Raw genomic sequence first — 14,811 nt, forward strand, 5'->3', positions numbered from 1 at the left:
TGGAGTACTTTTTCTAAGTCTATTTTCCTCCATAGTGAGCTCTTCTATAGTATCAACAATAGAAGGAATATTTCCACGATGTAAAAGGGCCGATTTGGTGGATTCAAACTCCGGCCTTAGACCATTCACAAATTGATAGAAATGTTCCATATCGAGTTGCTTTTGGCGAAGCTCGATGTCTTCGGCACAATGCCATTTGGGCTCAAGAAGAGCCAACTCTTCCCAAAGTTCGGACAACTCATTATAATATTCTCGAATAGTTTTATCTTTTTGAGTCATTGTCCGAACTTTATCTTGTAAATTGCATACATGTGCAATATCTTTAAGGGAATACATGTTTTTGAGGTATTCCCAAGCCTTATCGGCATGCTCAAACTTAGCTAGACTAGAGCATTTTTTAATGTCTATGCTATTGATGATCCATGACATAATTTTTGCATGCCCTATCCTCTATTCTTTCCATTTCTTTTCATAAGTGGCTAACGCCTTACTCTTCTCTTCTTCCGTTAGAGGAACCTCTTTATCACCCTCTTTCTTGGTAAGAGATAGTTTAGGTTCCAAATCGGAACCATCCACTATACCCCATAAACCTTTTCCCCAAATGTGGTGCTTCATAATCGAAGCCCACATTACATAGTATCATTTAGCTACATAGGAATGATGGTGATCTTATCATTGTCATCCATCTTTTACAAGGGTAAGAGAGGAATAAATAGGAGGAGAGAGAGAGAAAAATAAAAAGAAAAGAAAAAGACTAGACAAAAGAATAAGAGAGGATACAAAACCAAATTTTTTTTGTAGCACAAGTTCGCCTTTCTTCAAACAAATCTTCTTGAGCCAAGAACAAGGTGATGAAACACCTTTTGTAAATGTGGCACGGAAATCGAGGCAGAAGCATTTCAAGATCTAAGGATTTCGTAGCTCTGATACCATGTAATGAAATGGTGGTCTTCAACAAATGCACAAATAACTCACAAACAAGTGTCTATTGGAGACACTACAAGCATGGCCCTTGAAAGGGTATAAAAGGAAGAACACTTGAAAAATAAATAATACTTTATTCATGAACAAAATGCTTAAGAAGCATGGTTATTTACATTGAAGGGGTTCACCCCTATATATACAAAAAAGTGGGAGAGAGGAGAGCTCATTTTGAGCTCTCCAAAAGAGACGTTGGATTCCAATGTCTCTTAATATAGCTGTTGGACTACAGTCCAACAGCATTTATTATTATAGCTGTTGGACTGTAGTCCAACAGCATTTATTATAGCTGTTGGACTACAGTCCAACAGCTATTTTCACAGTCAAGTTCCAACAGGAACTTGACTGGATCAAATATCTAGTTTCTATTGAACTAGATGCTAAAAAAGAAAATAAAGAAAAATAATAAAAGAAAATATAATAATATTAAATAATATATATATATATATATATTACAGATTACATTTTAACAAGGTGCATGTATAAAGCACAAAAGCCCCGAGGCGTATGCCTCATATGCCTTGAAGCGTGCCTCAAGGTAAGGCGTGCACGCCTTGAAATTTTGGTCAAATGAGGGGTCAAAGCCCTCATTTGACCAAAAATTAGGGTTTAAAAAAAGGGGCCCGAACCCTATATCTGTTTTCACGAAGTCTCTCTCTCTCGTCTCTCACACGCAGTCTCTCTCTCTCTCGTCTCTCACACAGTCTCTCTCTCGTCTCTCACACACAGTCTATCTCTCAGCCACGCAAGCTTCTTCATTTAGGTAATGCTCCTTCCCCTCTTCATTTACAAAATTTCTTTTCTGTTATTTTTGTCATTTAGATATGAAAGAAATTTGTATATATTTTTCTTTTCTGTTATTTTTCTGTGTGAAATAGCAGTATGCAGTTCGATTGTGTTCTACTCTCCTTTAGCATTAAATTTTGGGTTGGTATACAACATGAAATAGATAGAATTTATGTTGTATAACATGCATTGTATATACATTTATATGTATGTGTATCTATGTATGTGTGCATGTGTGCATATTTGTATTGGCAGCTACTGATTATGTTAAAAACTCGGTATAACATAATGATTATTTGTGAATGTCTGAGTTGCTAGTTTGGCTTTGTCGTTGGTCATAATGTTTATTCTTAAAACTGGTAAAGAACAACATTAGTGGTTGATTTTTACTATATGTTGTTGCTAAATTATTTTTGTTGTTTTCTTATCTTGCTAAGTATGCTTGACACCTTATTTTCTTATAATTTTAATTGTGGCTTTAATGTTACTCGTCTTCAAGCCATGGTATTTATGCCTCTTTACTCAAAGACCACTGCTTGTATTTTGCATGTCACATAGTAGAAAACAGAATTAGATTGAGTTTCAAATCTGTGTATTGCATGTCACATAGTAGAAAATAGAATTGTTGCATTAATGTTACTTTTACATGTTAATCTCATATTTTTCAGTATTTATTTGAGATTTTTTATTTCTTGTTGGTTGTTGCTTCATCAATAAAGCATTTTTTATTTATTTGTAATTTTAGATCTTTTTTATAGTTTTTTTTAATTTTCAAAAAAAAAATTGAGTCTTACGCTTTACGCCTCGCCTCAGATTTTGGTGGAGCGTTTCGCTACGTCTCAACGCTTTTCACAACACTGGAAACAACTATTTAATTAAATATTTTTTTTTGTTTTCTTACTTTTATTTTTATTTTTCTTAAAACATTTTTTTGTTTGATAGGATCGTTGGGACCCCCAACGGTCATATTTATGACCGTTGGGGGCTCCCAACGACTCTATGGGGAGCCCCCAATGGCCCTCCTTTTGTCTTTTAGCCTCTCCTTTTTTGCCTACTTTTTGTGTATAAATAGGGGTCTCTCCCCTTGTATTTGTTGAGGCTTTTAGAGCTCTTCTCTAATAAAGTTCATATTCTTTTATGTGTGTTGCCTTAAAGGCTTGTTGTATTGTCCCATAGTGGACCTCTCTCTCTCTCTCTCTCTCTCTCTCTCTCTCTCTCTCTCTCTCTCTCTCTCTCTCTCTCTCTCTCTCCATTGCAGGACATTGTGAATGCTTTAAGCATTTGTTATATTTCTGCATACTTAGTTACAGTGTGATGTTTGACTAATGCCTGAAAAGGTGAGCAAGTACAAAATTCTAAAAGAAGAACAAAATCATCTTCACAAATTTCTTGTAATAGCAACAGCTGGTTTATCTGTATATAAGACTATAAAATCAATATCTAAGCAACTAAAGAGACGATCTTTTTTTTTTCTTGGAGAGGGTGGGTGGGGGTGGTTGTTTAAGTATTGGAGACTCAAAAAATCTAACAAGGGGGTCAATCATGCTTACTTTTACACGTGATCCATGGGGGATTGGCAGTGAACCATCAGCATTATTTGGCAAGAAAATCTCCCAAACTCCAAACTCATTCTGCATTCACACGAATTACTAAATACATCATCGTGAAACCATGGACCAGAACATGCAACTTAGCAAAAACGATGATCACCTACTGACAAAAAAAAATATCAATAACATCAGCACAAAATTCTCCTCATTTTGACTATAAAATCTCTTTATACGTATAGTATTAGTAATAGTGGCAGCAACTCAAAGACTTCTTGTGAGTCATCTTTCTCCAAAGCATATGTATTTGACAAATTATTGTGAACCCAAGCTAGTAACAAATATAACACAAAATATAAATTTCAATACTTTAATGAAAAGAAGAAAAGACTATTTCCACGCACAAGAAATGTTGGACGATTAACCAAGACACAAAAAACTGCAGAATTCTGGAATGAAAGGACATAAAAACTGGTTAAGCTGTCACAAAAACAATTTATACAATGCCAAATGGTCTAGATCAGCAACTCTATGTTTTTGTTTCCAAGCAAAAGAAAACAAGTTTTGCTAAGACAAATAAAAGTTGTCTGTAAAACAGCATATATGAATACAAGATATCCACAATATGCTTTCGCTTCTTAGCTTTGAAAGACAAAAGCATACTGTAGACTACTACAATCTGACTACAAGATTTCAACTGCATGACTTACCTGTGTCATGATATCTGCATTGGGGTTCCAGTTGTTGAAATCTCCTATCAGGCAAGCTGACTGTAAAAAAATTGTACAAAAGTTGATTTGGCAGCACGAAGGAAAATAAACCACAATTACAAAATTAAAAGTCTAAGTTTCAATCATAAATAGACTCTTTTCACTCGTCAAAGTTGCAAAAGTAGGTTGCATAGAAGAAGCACAAGCATAAAAACAGCAGTTAAGTGCTCTCTTTTGACTCCTCAATGTTGCAAAAGTATCACTGTCTTCCCCAACATCAAATTGGGAAATCATTGTTTCATGATAAATTTCAAGAGTTAGCAATAATAAGTTAGTTTAATAGACTGTTATAAAGAAATATCAAATTTTCAGTCCATCATTGGATTCTACAATGCTCATTGGACTGGACCACTTAAGATCCATATGAACAATTGCTTTCTGTGATTAGAAAAGCTCCTTTGTTTTAATATCTAACCTTGCTTTCAAGAATAGGTTGAAGCTTACTCAAATAAAAATGCATTCAGAATGAAGCATAAGAATTTAAAGGAAAGCTTACGGTAAGAAAAACATATGCCAAATATTTTATAGAAGGCATGAGTATACAGTCCTAAAGAGCAAGATACAAGTGAAGCACAAATGAGAGGGAAGTGATAGAAAACATCTAGATGGCTTAATTATTTTATGTTCATCAACAACAACAGAAAATGCATCCACCCTTAGCCATTATGATCAAGGTTTTAAAACTCGCCGAGTCAACTCGGTGACTCGGCTCGGCCCTCCAGCGAGTCAACCCGGCAAGCTAAACTCGGTCTGCGAAGACTCGGCTGTGACTCGGCCTGACTCGGCTTGACTCGGCCTGACTCGGCTTGACTCGGCCTGACTCGGGCGAGTTCTGGAATGTTTAAAATTTGATTTTTTGAGTATTTCAGAATAAAAAAAAATTGTAATATTATTGAGAATATTGTTGTTACTTTCTTAATGTCTTCAATATGTAAAGAAGACAATATGTGACTATGATCTAAGGTAAATGTTATTGGATATGAATCTATTTCTAGAAGCATCAGGCAGGACAATCTTCAGATTCAACAACAGCTAATTAATATTTTATGATCAAGTAGATTGCTGCTTTTATTATGTTCTACACAATTATATTTTTTGCAGTTTCTTTGCATAAATGCATTTAATATTTTGCTTTAAACTTTACTAACATGACTATATAACAAGGAAGAATTTGGTTTTCTCCTCACACCTTTCCTCTTTGCCCCATCTTTATGAAGGCATAATAGACAAGAAACTGGAATAAAGTCATACATAACTTTGGCCTTAACATCCATAGAGTTCCAACATCTACTTGGTGCTTCTTTCTTGTCATACATAACTTTGGCCTTAACATCCATAGAGTTCCAACATCTACTTGGTGCTTCTTTCTTGTCCTTTCAGACTTCATATTTTCTTTGTATCTCATATAGGCTATACCCCTTTAATCAGAACCAATTGTCCTCACCTTGCCTTATCACATCCAACAAAAATTTCTCTTTTCTTTATAGGCATGTGCATTTTTAATGCATAAAGGCATCTATGTAACTGGAATAAATTGTGCTCTTTCATTCCACATTTCCAACTTATTGCTCATTAATGAACAATTTATCCACATGCTACGATCTCCTTATTTCAGTTCAACCCAAGATTCTGCATGGAGCCAAAAAACATCTCTTGTTTACTAAAAAACATGGTTTGAGACAAATTATATGTTGTTTTTCCTTTAAAATCAAAAGTTAACAAAACCCTGTCCGAGCCACCGAGTTGACCCGCCGAGTCACGAGTCAATAAAGAACGAGTCCCGAGTCACTGAGTTTTAAAACCTTGATTATGATTCAATGTTTATATTGTATTTTTCATCCATAAGCAATAATGATATGGCTGATAAGAATGGGCATTATATGTTGTGAAAACCTTAATAAGGTGCACGAAAACCAAGGCAGATAGAGAGAGAGAGAGATCGGCTGTGAGAGAAGAGAACACGTTAATTCAATTAGGGTTAATCTCTTCTAAGTTAAATAGAGAGAAGCCAATATAAAAAATTACTTACAAGTCCCTCCTTATTTATGAAATATCCAATAACCTACCTTTTAAGAAAACTTAAGCTTAAAACCTCAATAGGACCATTAATCTTAACACTCCCCCTCAAGATGGAGCATAGATATCAATCATGCTCAGCTTGTCACAATATTTTGAGAAATTTGGTCTAGCAAGAGGCTTTGTAAACATATCTGCAACTTGGTTCTCCGACTTTAGATATTTGGTAGCAATATGACCAGCTTGAACCATATCTCTTACATAGTGCAATCAACCTCAATATGTTTTGTCCTCTCATGGAAGACTGGATTCTTCGCTATATATGTGGTTGCCTTGTTATCACATATCATTGTCATAGGAGATGAAACCTTCACTTGAAGATCATTTAGTATTGTTCGAACCCACATTAATTCAGCAGTGGTTTAGGCCATATCCCTATATTCAAATTCTGCACTCGACCTAACAACCACATTTTGCTTCTTACTTCTCCATGAAATTAGGTTATCTCCCATAAACACACGGAATCCTGTGGTAGATTTTCTATCCACTACGGATTATACATAGTCAACATCAAAGTAAGCCACTATTTTCAGGGTTCCACCTTTCTTGAATAATAACCATTTTCCAGGAGAAGATTTTAAGTACCTAAGAATCATTATTGCTGCATTCCAGTGTACCTCCGTAGGTTTATCCATAAATTGGCTAACCTTGCTTACTGCTAAAGCGATATCAGGTCTGGTCATAGTTAAATATAATAGCTTCCCTACCAGTGAGCGATAGCTTTTGCTATCAACAGGTTTCAACCCTTCTTCAAACAACTGAACTTTATGGTCCATGGGAATATTTGTTGGTTTCGCTCCAAACATTTCAGTCTCTTTTAATAAGTCAAGAACATACTTTCGTTGAGACAAAACCATCCCTTCACGGCTCCTGACAACTTTTATACCCAGAAAATATCTAAGTGAACCAAGGTCTTTTGTAACAAAATGTTTCTGAAGATGAGCCTTTGTAGCTTCAATATCTTTCATATCATCTCCTGTAAGAATGATGTCATCCGCATATACCACCATAACAACAATACATGATTTAGTTTTCTTAATAAATAGAGTATGGTCTGCCGCCGACCTATTGAAGTCAAAACTTGACATCACTTCAAACAACTTTTGAAACCATGCACGCGAACTTTGTTTCAAACCATATATCGTCTTTCTCAATCTACACACCTTCCGACACTCCCCCTCAATCTCGAATCCAGGAGGTTGTTGCATGTATACTGTCTCAGATAGATCCCCATATAGAAATGCATTTTTCACATCTAATTGACACAAACTCCATCCGTGGTGAACGACAACTGAGAGAACAAGACGAATGGTACCCATCCATGCAACAGGAGAAAAAGTTTCAAAGAAATCAATACCGTAAGTCTGAGTATACCCTTTTGCTACTAATCTGGCCTTGTACCTTTCAATAGAACCATCTGATTTGTACTTTATTGTATATACCCATTTGCATCCAACAATGTCAGCATCCACTGGGAAAACAACTAGATCCCATGTATGTTGAAACAATAAGGCATCCATTTCTTCTTGCATAGCCTGCTTCTACCTGTTATCGAGCTCTGCATGTTGATAGTTCAGAGGAATAGTTTCAGCTGATAAGGCTGAAATAAATGCTTTCATCTGATTTCCAATTCTGACATCGGACATAAAATGAGATATGGGATATAAGGTACATTGTCGTGTCCCCTTCCGTAGAACAATTGGCCTGTTATCATCATCATGAACGACTCTATTATCAGTAGTACTTACCTCAGGAGAAGAAGAAGATGAAGGCACTGGAGGAGGTGGAGCCCTACGCACATATACCAATGGAGGATTATGAAACCGTGAGGAAGATAAAGTTTGGTTCGGTAATGGGGTCTCAGATTCCAAAGGAAAAGGAGGTACAGGAAGTGGAAAAGAATCAGCTGGATTAACTTGCATCTGAATGTCGATACTAGAGTAATATGGAATGGATTTCAAGAAAGATACATTCGCACTGACATACTCTCGCCGAGAAATTTGATCATAACATCTATACCCCTTTTGATTTTTTGGATAACCTATAAACATGCATTTTGTAGCTTGAGCAGATAAGTTATCACGGTCAGGTCCAAGTTTGAGCACAAAACAAACACACCCAAAGATTTTAGGAGAGAAAGAGAAGAGTGAGGCATTAGGATTTAGGATATGTAGCGGAATTTGATCTCCTACAGAAGATGAAGGCATGCGGTTGATCAGATAACAAGCAGTGATAACTGCATCACCCCAATATAATGCAGGAACATTGGATTGAATCATAAGGGTACGTGCGACATCAAGAAGGTGCCTGTGTTTTCGCTCAGCCACACCATTTTGTTGAGAGGAATAGGCACAAGTAGTTTGGGGGAGAATGACATGGTCTTGATAAAATTGCAACAAGGCTTTTGTTTTAAACTCAAGAGTATTATCAGTGCGAACAATCTTGACAACAGATTCAAACTGAATTTTTATTTCAAGAATTAAGGATTTGATAATACTTGGGACTTCAGATCTTTCTTTTATTAAAAACACCGATGACAACTTCGAGAAATCATCAACAATAACAAGATAATAATGACACTGAGTCCTTGTAGGAATCTTACTAGGACCCCATACATCTACATGAAGAAGTTCAAAAACCTTATGACTAGACTAACTCTGACTAGAAGGGAACGAACTAGGATGATGCTTGCCCAACCGACATGCTTCATACTGAAATGATGTAGTAGAAGGAATTTGAGGAAAGACATAACAAAGCTTTAACAATGAAGGATGACCAAGACGACGATGCCACTGAACAGGGCTGGATGAGTGTTCTACTGCAGCATAAACATTGTCCACTGGATGATGTAGGTAGTAGACTCCATTTTCTTCATAGCCTCCACCAATCTTCTTCCCCGTCAGCAAATCCTGAAAATGACAACCCATCGGGTCAAATATCACTCTACAGTTTAGTTCTTTGGTAAGACAACTAACAGAGAGTAAACTTTGAGGGAATGAGGGAGCATGAAGAACATTTTTCAACTGCAAGGAAGAGGATATAGAAATATTTCCCTGACCAACAACAGGTGAGGACCTTCAATCTGCTAATGAGACTCCTCGATGAACAGTAATATCCTTTAGATCTGAAAAGAAAAATGAATTCCCACACAGATGTCTGGATGCACCAGAGTCAATAATCCACTTACTATCATTCAGATGAAGATGATCTCATGTTGAGTAGGCCACACCAGCTACAGGAGAAGAGGAGCTTGAAGGGTGATGAGTTGTCAGCTCATCATATTATGCTCGACTAAGGATGATACTGTCATTTGCAGAAGTGTTATCATTTGCATTTGCTATCTCTAGTGTAGTAACATTAGACTTTGGAACATTAGACTTTGATGCAGAAGAGGTTGGTCGTCCATGCATATCCCAGCAACGATCTTCTAAATGTTCAGATTTTCCACAGAAAGTACATTGAAGTTTGCCTTTGCCTCCCATACCTCTTTCACGTCCTCGTCCTCTAATATTCTAAAAATTTCCACGTCGATAACCAGATGGGACAGCTAGAGCAGATGACTGAGACATAGGTTGAGATTGTGGAAGAGAAATCACAAGTCTACTCAGACGATTGTATGCATCAGCAAGAGTAAGTACATCGGATCCGGTTAACATTTGGACGTTTGCAAAAGAGAATTCTGAAGATAAACCTGTGAGAAACCGAGAAACCATAATTTGTTCCTGATGATCCTTTTGCTGTGAACAACAAAGAGGCCTGTGGGCATTGAGTCTTTCAAATGTTGTTTTTATTGAGGCATAATACTGAGCCAAGGTCTGGTTTCCTTGTTGCAAATTGTATATCTCCTGTTCGACTTGCAGGATACGACTCACATTAGTCTCTTGAGAGTACATATCTCGAAGATTGTCCCACATCTGTTTGGTTGTATTATAGTAAATTAATCCATCTGCAATATGAGGTTCGACACTGTTCATGATCCATGACATAACTATGTCATTATCTTTGTCCCAAGTAATATATTTTCCCACCTTTTCATTAGGTTCAGTTTCCAACAAAATGTGTTTTCTACGATGTCCAGATACCGACATCATAAAAGTTCTGGACCACCTAGCATAGTTTTCTTCATTCAATCTCACAGAAGAACCATACTAGAAGGGGTTTGCAAATGCCTTATATTCCCCACTAGTTTCAATTTTGGAATCAACTTTCGAAACTTCACCCATAATGAAGAGTACTCACACGGTGATACAACTGCAATTAACCAAAAGGAATTCATTGTATTAATCTCTCAGATTCTGAATCTGAATGTTTATCAACCACACACGACTATTTCACGACTTCAGTGTTGAATTAACAGTTTCAACTGATACAGGAACAGCATGTTCATCAACCACACACTTTCAGCTGATACAAGAACCGTGTGTTTTATGATCACGCAACAGCCACTTTCACGACACACTTTCAGTTTCAGCTGATACAGGAACAGCGTGTTTTATGATCACGCAACATCCACTTTCACGACCACACAAGGCTATTTCACCACATCAGAATTGAATTCACGCCAGCAAAGACAGCGTTTTTCACGATCTCATTGGGTTATTCAACCCATATCAGAACCAATAATAAAAATCAGAAACGTAGATCTAAAAAACTAGAACAGAATCAAACTCGGCATCCATTATGAGCAGTTGTACTCCCACAGTAATCCCACGACATAAAAAAAATGCTCCCACAAAACAGGATTTACATAAAAAAATTTATTTGCTCGCAACACCCAACTCTGCCGCAACCTGATCCAGTTAACATATGTATCACCGTGACCTTCAGATCTGATTATAGATCTGTGTCATGACATTAGTCAGACATCAGATCTGTGATCAGATTTATTGCAATTAGAAGACAAGCAAAGATACGCACACCTGTTTACGGTTTAATTTTTTTTCAGGTCTTTTTTGATGTAGATCAATCACGTGCTCACGCTCCCGAGATCCACCGCTCTGATACCATGTGAAAACCTTAATAAGGTGCACCAGAACCGAGGCAGATAGAGAGAGAGAGAGAGAGAGATCGGCTGTGAGAGGAGAGAACACGTTAATTCAATTAGGGCTAATCTCTTCTAAGTTAAATAGAGAGAAGCCAATATAAAAAATTACTTACAAGTCCCTCCTTATTTATGAAATATCCAATAACCTATCTTTTAAGAAAACTTAAGCTTAAAACCTCAATAGGACCATTAATCTTAACATATGTAAGGGGTAATCTTGTCATATTAAAGCTGCCGCCTTATTATTGTTCTATGTTGTTTGTATAAGGGGTAAATTTGTCCATATTCTTTGTACTGGGCATGTTTATGTTATGGCCCCCTACAAGGGGTAGTTAAGTAAAAAGGTGATATTAATACAATTACTTCCTCTCATCAAGCCGGAAGATGTACCTTGGCTACAACTTCTTCTCAGCGAGCTTCTTTTCCTCACATTGTGCATCAAAGCAAGAGAGAAGACTAGAAAGAAAGCATTGTGAGGGAATTCCAAAGAAAATTAATTAAAAAGAGTAGTACAACACTTATAACTTCCCATATAGAATAGGATTGAAATGGCTCTCTTGGTGTGACCTTTACAACCATATTACAGACAGGTTTCAGCATAATCAATTTCAAGTTGTTGACTATAGACTTTTGTCATTGGTCTAGTCTTTTATCTCTCAATAGAATCATCTATTGTAGTCCTTACCCACTTGCATCTTATTACATTCTTTGCAAATAAAAGTTTTACAATAGCTCAAACTTGCATTCTTTCTAAAGAATTTAACTCTTCAACTATGTCACATGGGTGCGGGTGCGGGGATTCGGCACTTCCAAAAAACTCGGGTGCGGGGGTGCGGCAGGGGCAAAAATGTAATATATATATATATATAAAAAGGGTCGGGGGAATAGGCGGGTTTTTTTTCAAATTTTGCAGCTGTCAGCAGCTGACAGACAGCTGCTGCAGCTGACAGACAGCTGCTGCAGCTGACAGAACAGCTGCTGTCAGCAGCTGACAGACTGTCAGCATAATTTTTTTTTAAAAAAAATTCGAAGCCCATTTGGGCAAATTTTAAAAAAAAAAATCCAAAAAAAAAAATAGACCTTAATGATCCTGGGTGCGGTCAACGCACCCAGGATCGGGTTGACCGCACCCGGTGCCGCACCCGCACCCGCGTCGAGTCGCGTCGACGCGGGTGCGGTACCCTGCTAGCCGAATCCCTGTGACATAGCTCTTCAACCATTATTTCTTGTCAGGCTTGTAATGACCCCAACTCATACCCCTTGAAAATGCAGATTTTTTTTTAAACCATTGTGGAAATGTTCCCAGAAACCCGAGGCATTTACAGTTCCACTCTCAATTGGATAAACAACCAACCACAATAGAGCTTAAAGTTATCATCTATACCAAACCAAACCTTTTATTAAAATAATGAGTAGCAAGTCTCGAGACAAGTGCATAAAGGAAAATATTCAGAGTACAATATCAACTAAATGAAACAAAAATGAGATAAAAGTAGAGCCATGTTGTCCATCTGTGATCAGTCTAGCAAGTGCGTGACACACGTGACTCAAACAAAAGCCAGACGCTTCACTGATCCCCTGTGACTGCGAAAAATCATAGAAAGAGCGAGGTCAAAAATCCGAAGAATTTTGCCTACAGATACGATTTCATACAATAATTCAGAGGAATGTAATTATGACAATTACATAATTCAATCAAGCATTCATGCAACATTTATTAAGCATGCAAGAACATTAATCAACAACAGGAATTTCAATTTAAGAAAGTAGGACATTTAACATGCATTAGAAATTAAACATCATGCATCCACCAATATATAACAATTAAGGGAACAGGTAAAATATGCATTATCTAATGCATAGCAGGAATATGCATGATTTATATGCAATGCATGAACACTTTCTTGTCTTTCATTAAAGTTTTTTCTTTCCATGTGCATGCCTATTAAATGCATACAATTTAAGTTCCTTTGTTTAATAAACGTTGCCCGCGGATACAATTTCCCCAAGGTCAAGTTAGGTTCCTAGGGTAGCTTAGCACACAAGTTGTATTTTATTAGTGGATTTCAAACTTAGCCCTCGATCGAATCACCTTCGGAACATTAGACATCAACATCTAATGCCGGGGACACTAGGAACACTCTACGCCCACAAGTGTCACTTCATTGGTATACCAAAACAACAGTTGTGTCAAACACACCACCCCCAGGTAAAGTGGCGGACTCTCCCTAAAACTGTGAGCAGGAGAAAGAACCTCAATATCGGGTTCAAGGGTCAAAGTAAAACACACAGAGTTTTTGTATCCTCGTGGTCTCCCAAAACCAAACCTCTAAGATGCCCATTCTTCCAATGGGAGATCTCAGTTTATACATTACACAGTTTCTTTTTCATTATCTTTTATTTAAATGTCAATTATTAAGTTTTGCAATTCAGCATGCAAAAATAAGGGCAAAAGCTCGCATCTACCCCTGCGAGACACATAGAACAATGCAATATAGTGCAATCAAAATAAATATGATTTTTGCGATGCATTTAAAATATATAAAGAAAGAGCAAACCAACGCTGGAGGCCCACCAGGCCCATGATGATTCATTTAGAACATTGATGCATCGTATGCAAAAATCTTAACGATATGTAATTTATGCAAGGATACCAACATGATTCCAAATGCACATTCATTCATACCAATTTAACAATGTGCATGAGCTACCTCAGTCATATACATGTGTTCACCATCCATGTGAAATTGCTTTCATGAAATCACTTAACACATATGCATTCATTCATGATTCATAAGTACATGAGAACATTTATGCAGGATTGTACATGATAAACACATCGATTTCATGTATGCACATGCACTTGAAACCAATCCATAAATGGATGATAATTAAACATGTCCCACAAATGTAGGCACATGAAACTGCTCATTCATAACATATGTTAACATCCATACACATGAACATAACCCGGGTCTAGAAATTGAATTTCAGGGCAGCACACATTCATATCATGTATGCACCTGTACCAAAACAAACTTTGCCATAACATGTTAACACGCATGCATTCATATCCAACATGTCATATAGGAAATAAACCACATGCTTTCTAAATGCACATCCATATATGCAAACCTTTATCATGCGTATGAAACAAAAATACTCATCAGCATGTATTTACTTAATTCATGTGCAACTATATCAAGTACATGTTTTCATTTAATGCATTCACTCATATGGAATGCATGTTTTTAATTCACATACTCACATCACATGCAAGCCTTCATTCATAAGTCTTTTTACACATGTGACTACTTATGTAACTACATATATGCAGCATGACCCAACAATTCAGATTGGTACATATTCATAAAATACTCATGTAGTAACATTGGCTTAGAATATTGATCAAGCAAAATGTGTTAATCATAAGCAGGTAAAAATCTGGAATCTACAACGGGCAGCACACAATACAAATGATATATGTATGTATTTTTTTTATTAGTAAACAAATTCATGCTATCAAACTTGTAGTACGCATGCATATCCAGATTTAAGGACCCCTGTATTCACTTGGGTGCATACGTGACTTCAAGCGTAGGCATTA

The 14,811-nt window shown here is 36.8% G+C and overlaps 1 protein-coding gene across 1 annotated transcript in view; it reads right to left on the reverse strand.

The window, feature by feature from the left end:
• LOC149848503 (1,4-alpha-glucan-branching enzyme 1, chloroplastic/amyloplastic-like) overlaps positions 1-14,811 on the reverse strand; it is a 175,410-nt gene that overhangs the window by 124,413 nt on the left and 36,186 nt on the right. Inside the window, exons 6-7 of the mRNA XM_089995773.1 lie at positions 4,025-4,084; positions 3,318-3,398 (exon numbers count right to left, since the gene is read on the reverse strand). Of these exons, the coding sequence (XP_089851899.1) occupies positions 3,318-3,398; positions 4,025-4,084 (141 nt within the window). The remainder of the gene's footprint in view (positions 1-3,317; positions 3,399-4,024; positions 4,085-14,811) is intronic.

This window comes from Nuphar pumila, chromosome 1 (assembly GCF_984573655.1).
Source record: "Nuphar pumila chromosome 1, dmNupPumi1.hap1.1, whole genome shotgun sequence".
NCBI lineage: Eukaryota > Viridiplantae > Streptophyta > Magnoliopsida > Nymphaeales > Nymphaeaceae > Nuphar > Nuphar pumila.